Source organism: Ornithodoros turicata, chromosome 9 (genome assembly GCF_037126465.1).
Source record: "Ornithodoros turicata isolate Travis chromosome 9, ASM3712646v1, whole genome shotgun sequence".
NCBI classification, from domain to species: Eukaryota; Metazoa; Arthropoda; class Arachnida; order Ixodida; family Argasidae; genus Ornithodoros; species Ornithodoros turicata.
Window position 1 is genome coordinate 3,128,430 of NC_088209.1, and position 6,581 is coordinate 3,135,010.

Below are 6,581 nucleotides of genomic sequence, written 5' to 3' on the forward strand. Positions count from 1 at the left end.
AAGATGGGAGGAACATTGTCGGCGCGGCCCTGCAGATAGTCGACGAGTGTCTTCAATTCGGGGTCGTAATACTGCTTGGTATACATGGTAGTCGCGCTCATTAGACCGAGGAAGGCGTCGTCGTCCTCGAGGCTGTTGTCCTGTCGCTGGAGTGGTGCTCGGGACAGGCAGTCGGCGTCGTTGTGTTTTCTTCCTGACTTGTAAGTGACGGTTACGTCATACTCCTGTAATCGGAGGCTCCATCTCGCTAGGCGTCCTGAGGGGTCCCTTAAACCAGCCAGCCAGCACAGAGAATGGTGGTCTGTTACCACCTTGAACGGCCGTCCGTACAGGTAGGGGCGCAACTTTGTGATGGCCCATATGAGCGCAAGGCATGCACTCTTTTTCGGTCGTCGAATAGTGAATAGTCGAATAGTCGATGACACGTTCGACGCCGTCGTGAAGTTGAACGAGCACGGCTCCTAGATCATCGTTGCTTGCGTCGGTGTGTATTTCTGTTTCGGCGTTTGGATCGAAGTGGGCAAGCACGGGTGCGGTCTGTAGACGCGTCTTCAATTCATCAAACGCCTGTTGCTTGGCTTCACTCCAGATAAACGTGGATCCGTCCTTCGTGAGCGCATTCAGGGGCGACGCAATTCTTGAAAAGTTCGGAATGAACCGTCGGTAAAGGCCAAGAAAGCTTCGAACGTCTTTCACGTTAGAAGGAACACGGTAATTTGCGATGGCCGCCGTCTTCTCGGGGTCGGGGCGTACGCCGTCGCTGCTCACGAGATGGCCGATATATCTGAGTTCCTCGTAGCCGAATCGACACTTCTGAGGCTTCAACGTCAGCCCTGCAGTTCTGATAGCCTCGAGGACTTGCTTTAGCCGTTCAACATGTTCTTCGAATGTGCTTGCGAAGACGACAACATCGTCGAGGTACACCAGGCAGGTTTGCCACTTCAACCCGGCGAGAACTATATCCATAACACGCTGGAACGTCGCTGGTGCTGTGCAAAGGCCGAAAGGCATAACCTTGAATTCGTAAAGTCCATCCGGAGTGACGAAGGCAGTCTTCTCACGGTCCCGTTCGTCGACTTCAATTTGCCAGTACCCCGTCTTGAGGTCCATGGAAAAGAAAAATTTTGCGTTTTGAAGGCGATCGAGCGTGTCGTCGATGCGCGGTAACGGGTAGACGTCCTTCTTCGTTATCTCATTGAGTTTCCGGTAGTCGACGCAGAACCTGAGTGTTCCGTCCTTCTTCTTCACTAGTACCACCGGCGATGCCCACGGACTGGTCGACGTCTGGATAATGTCATCTCTTAGCATCTCTTCTACTTGCGTTCGGATCGTTTCTCGCTCTTTGCAGGAGACCCGGTACGGCATGCGGTGAATTGAACGGGCCTTTTCGTCGACGATGATGCGGTGCTTCGCAATGGGCGTTTGTCTTACTTTCGACGATGCAGCGAAGCAGTCACTGAAATTGTTGAGCATCTGGAGAAGGGTTTGCTTTTGAGTTGTATTGAGTTGAGGGTTTACGTCGAAATGTTCGGCCTCGTGTTCCGTGGTGACCGCGATGCGAGCAGTGTTCATCAGGCAAACATCCGTGGTGGACATTTCTGGTGGAGGTGCGGGGTGTTGGGAGCTCTAAATAACGACAACCTGTTCGGTTAGTGGAGAGAGCCCAACTGATGGTTTAATGATTGTGCTCGTGAGATGGTGCCTCGCACCAGTAGCGATGTGGATGACCAGACCAGCGATGTGGATGAAGGTGCTGCACTGCTACATGGCCCTCCCCTTAGCGAAGCGGTCGACAGTCATGGGCAAGCGGTGGCAAGGGGAAGGGCCCAGTAGACGTGGCGAGGTGAGCGGGTAGTAACTGAGGTGGCGGGCCTGGGAGACGGTGAGCAGGGAAGCTCGACTGGGGAAACCACTTCAGAGGTGGTTGCAGAAACCGACGCGGAAGAGGAAGGGGAATCTCCGGGCTTCTCCAAGAATGCCGGCTTCAAACGGTCGATGGACACTGTGTCCTGACGGTTTCCGAGCTGAAGCGTGAAGTGCTTCTGAGAGCGCTTGATGACACGGAATGGTCCATAGGGATGTTGCAGAGGCTTGCGGGTGCCATCATGCTGGACAAATACATGGGTGGCGGACTCAAGAAGTGGGTGCTGGAAGGAGGGTCTTGTACAAGGTCGCGAAGGTTGAGGGCGAAGTTGGGCCATGGTGTTGCGCAAGCGGTCGACGTAGGAGGTCAGGTCAGCGAGGGGAGGATTGGCTGGAGTCGGGAAAAAGTCACCGGGAATACGGAGCGTGGCGCCGTAAACCATTTCCGCCGGCGTGCAGCCCAAATCTTCTTTAACGGTCGCACGAAGCGACAGGAGCACGAGAGGCAGCACTTCGGTCCAGCACGCACTGCCATTGGCCTTGAGGGCGGTCTTGAGACGACGATGAAATCGCTCTACCATGCCGTTCGCCGCAGGATGGTAAGCGGTGGTTCGAGCGCGGTGAGAGCCGAGTATGGTGGTAAGGCGGGCGAAGAGGCCGGACTCGAACTGCCTGCCGCGCGTCGGTCGTTATGGTAGCCGGGACGCCAAAGCGGGCGACCCACGTCTGGACGAAGGCTGCAGCTACGGATGAGGCTGTGATGTCAGCAAGTGGGGCGACTTCAGGCCAGCGGGTGAATCTGTCTATGATGGTGAGCAGATAGCGAAAGCCTTGCGAGGGTGGAAGTGGCCCGACAATATCTATGTGAATATGAGAGAAGCGAGAGTCCGGTGCCGGGAACTTTGCAAGTGGAGATGACGTGTGCCGGGATATTTTGGAGCGCTGGCACGGCAGACAGGATTGGACCCAGCGCTTGACGTCGCGGTGCATGTTGGGCCAGACGTAGCGAGCCGATACCAGCTTATGTGTAGCCCGGACGCCGGGATGGGCCGCGCCGTGGAGTTGGTCGAAAATAGCACGGCGGATCGTTTGCGGGAGAAAAGGGCGGGGAGTGCCGGTAGACACGTCACACCAGACGGTTGACGAAGCTCCAGGCAGCGCGACGTTCCTGAGGTCAAGACGTGTTGGCGAGGAGCGGTAAGAGGCCAACTCGGGATCCTGAAGCTGCAGATCGGCGATGACGTCGACTGACAAGGCGGGGGTGGTAGCGGCGGCGATGTCTACGCGACTGAGAGCGTCGGCAACGGAGTTTTGTAGACCGGAGAGATGGCGTATATCAGTCGAGAACTCCGACACAAAGGCAAGGTGGCGTTGCTCTCGTGTGGTGTAGTTGGCACCGGACGAACGGAAGGCATAGACGAGGGGTTTCTGGTCCGTGAAGATGGTAAAGACACGGCCTTCGACAAAGTGCCGGAAGTGTTTGACGCTGAGGTATATGGCGAGCAGTTCGCGTCCAAACGTACTGTAGCGTGTTTCCGCAGGGCGCAATTTGCGTGAAAAGAAACCGATGGGAGTCCAATCATCCGAGTCGTCAGACATCTTCTGCTGGAGCACGGCGCCCACGGCAGTAGCCGAAGCGTCTACCATCATGCAAGTTGGGGCATCTGGGCGAGGATGGGCAAGGAGGGTGGCGTTTGCCAAAGCCTCCTTGATTCTGTCGAATGCAGTGATGGAGTCGGCAGTCCAGGCCAGTGGTTGGGACGCTGGAGACTTGGTGGTGAGGAACTGCTCCAATGGGCGAAGGATCTGAGCGCAATGCGGGATGAAGCGGCGATAAAAATTCGCTAATCCCAGGAATTTGCGGAGCTGGCTTAGAGATGTTGGCCGGGGAAACTCTGCGATTGCCTTGACTTTTGATGGGAGTGGTGTGAGGCCATCCGCAGAAATCCTATGACCCAGAAAGTCCAAGGAGGAGACGCCAAATTCGCTCTTGCTGGCGTTAATAATAATTCCGTACTCGGAGAGACGAGAGAAAAGCTTTTGCAGATGGATGATGTGCTCCTCTTCGGAGTGACTGGCCACGAGGATGTCATCGATGTAGGCAAAAACAAATGGCAAACCTCTGGTGACGGAATCTATGAAGCGCTGGAATGATTGAGCGGCATTCCGTAACCCGAAGGGCATCCTTGGGAATTCAAACAAGCCAAACGGTGTTGTTATGGCTGTTTTTGGGATGTCGGCTTCCGCAACGGGTATCTGGTGGTAAGCGCGCACCAAATCAAGCTTCGAGAAAATCGTCGCGCCGTGAAGGAATGCCGTGAAATCATGGACATGAGGGATGGGATACTGATCGGGGATGGTAACCCGATTAAGCGCTCTATAGTCCCCACATGGCCGCCAGGCACCGGTTTTCTTTGGGACCATGTGGAGAGCAGAGGCCCAGCTGCTTGATGATGGACGAATAATGCCCATTTCGAACATGTGGTCAAATTCGTCCTTCGCAATTTTCAGCTTCTCCGGCGGTAGTCTACGGGGGCGGCAGAAGACGGGAGGACCTTTTGTCTCGATGTGGTGGACCACACTGTGCGGGACAGGCTTCGACCAATCTGGTGGGCGCGTGAGTTGAGGGAACTCCTTGAGGACGGCAAGGTAGGGATTACCGTCAGCTTGAAAGACGGACACGCCCAGAGAGTGATGGGACGATCGTATGCCGGAGACAGTGAGGCTGGTGGCAGAGTCAATGAGTCGGTGGTTGCGCATATCGACGAGCAGCTGATGGTTATTAAGAAAGTCTGCGCCGAGAATGGGGTGAGAGACAGCCGCAACCAGGAAGAGCCAACGGAACACACGGCGGAGACCCAGGTTCAACGTGAGGGAGCGTTGACCGTACACGGGGATCTTAGATCCGTTAACAGCGGTGAGGTGGAAGAGAGGTGGCTGTCGTCGTTCGTTTCCGCTCGCTGGCAATACGCTCACCTCCGCGCCGGTGTCCACAAGGAAGCGGCGGGCTGATGTTTTGTCCCGTATATAAAATAGGCGACTGGACTGGGAGGATGGACCATTGGTCGCCATCAATGGCCCGCGGGCGGGTTTCCCTGCTGCCAAGAACATGGTAGTAGGCAATGACGGGCCTCGGCGCCAAACTTGCGATGGTACCAGCAAATCGTCGTCGCCAGGCTTCCGTCGCGGTCTCTGCTATTCGAGCGGCTGGGAGAATAGCGCCGTGGACTCCGACTGAAACGGCGGCGACGGTAGGGTTGACGAGTTTGCTGCGGTGGAGCATGTCATGCTGCAATGAGAGAGGCAAGCGCGCGGAACTCGCGGCAGAGGTCTTCTAATTGCGGAGAGCCAGAAGGGCTTGCCGCTGCAGACGGTGTTGGAAGAACGGGGTGTTGTGGTGCAGCGGTGGCAGCGATGGACGGGGTGGCGACCTCAACAACCGCATCTGCGAGCGTAGCCAGCTGGTCGAGTGACATGTTCGCTGCTGTTGCCAGAACCATTTGAACGTTCTGTGGCAGACGTTGTAAAAATAGTTCACGGAGAAGAACGTCGTCCATGGTAGCGGAATTGTCGCCAAGCAGCTGCCGCATTCGGCGAAGTAGCTGTGTGGGGCGGCGGTCTCCCAGCTCTTCAGCGGATAGCAGTTGTTGAAGGCGGGACCGGCTGGAGGAGGTGGTGCGTTGCGGGAGGGCTTGCTTGAGCTGGTCGTAAGGTGTGGTTGGCGAGGGGTTGGCGAGGACGTCGTACACCTCATCGGCCGCAGTTGGGGTGAGGGCGGAGGTGACGTGGTAAAATTTCGTCAGTTGTGATGTTACGCCAGCGAGATGAAATTGCGCCTCCGCTTGGATAAACCACACGGCCGAGTTGCGGTCAAAAAATTGTGGTAACTTGACAGCCACTGCCGATAAGGATGGGTTCGATGGAGGCGGCGGGTGGGCTTGATGGTCGACGGACATGGCGGTTAAGGACGATGTTCGATCCTTACGTTCGACGTTCGGGTCACCAATGTTGGGAGCTCTAAATAACGACAACCTGTTCGGTTAGTGGCGAGAGCCCAACTGATGGTTTAATGATTGTGCTCGTGAGATGGTGCCTCGCACCAGTAGCGATGTGGATGACCAGACCAGCGATGTGGATGAAGGTGCTGCACTGCTACAGGGGCATTCCTTGTCCAACGGCCTGGAAGACCAACTGCGACAAAGCAGAAGACAGCCTGGTCTGCCTGCAGAATTCGGTCCATTAGAACCCCCTAAACGCAAGAAGAAGATGACTGCGGAGACCAGTACCCAAGTGGCGCAACCTGTTGCCACGCCCATAGCCCCTGCATGGTCGCCGAAGACATTCAGCGGGGAGTATTACGACGACGTGGACGATTGGGTCGACCACTATGAGCGGATCGCCAAGTTCAACAACTGGAGTGACGACCAGAAGCTCGTCAACGTCTATTTCTCCCTGGAAGGCACCGCGAAGACATGGTTCGAGAACCGGGAGACTTCGCTCACGTCCTGGGACGTCTTCAAAAGCAAACTCCGCGAGGCGTCGCTTTTCAACAACGAGCTGAACGCGCTGAACATTTGCTCCAGAGACGGATCCAGCTGCCAAACGAAAGCGTTACAGGCTTCGTCGAAGATGTGTTGCGGCTCTTCCGGCGAGTTGACCCCAAAGCATCCGAGGAGAAGAAGGTTCAGCGACTCATGAGGGGCGTAAAAGAAGAAATT

At 56.1% G+C, this 6,581-nt stretch overlaps 1 protein-coding gene across 1 annotated transcript; it reads right to left on the reverse strand.

The window, feature by feature from the left end:
- Positions 1 to 5,147: 5,147 nt before the first annotated feature.
- Positions 5,148 to 5,987, reverse strand: LOC135369131 (uncharacterized). Its single transcript, XM_064602793.1, has one exon. The coding sequence runs from the start codon at positions 5,817 to 5,819 to the stop codon at positions 5,148 to 5,150; it is 672 nt and encodes a 223-aa protein (XP_064458863.1). The 5' UTR covers positions 5,820 to 5,987.
- Between the last annotated feature and the right edge of the window lie 594 nt (positions 5,988 to 6,581).

Coding starts and splice junctions, on each gene's coding strand:
- LOC135369131 (XM_064602793.1), bottom strand. CDS start 5,819: ATGTCCGTCGACCATCAAGCCCACCCGCCGCCTCCATCGAACCCATCC.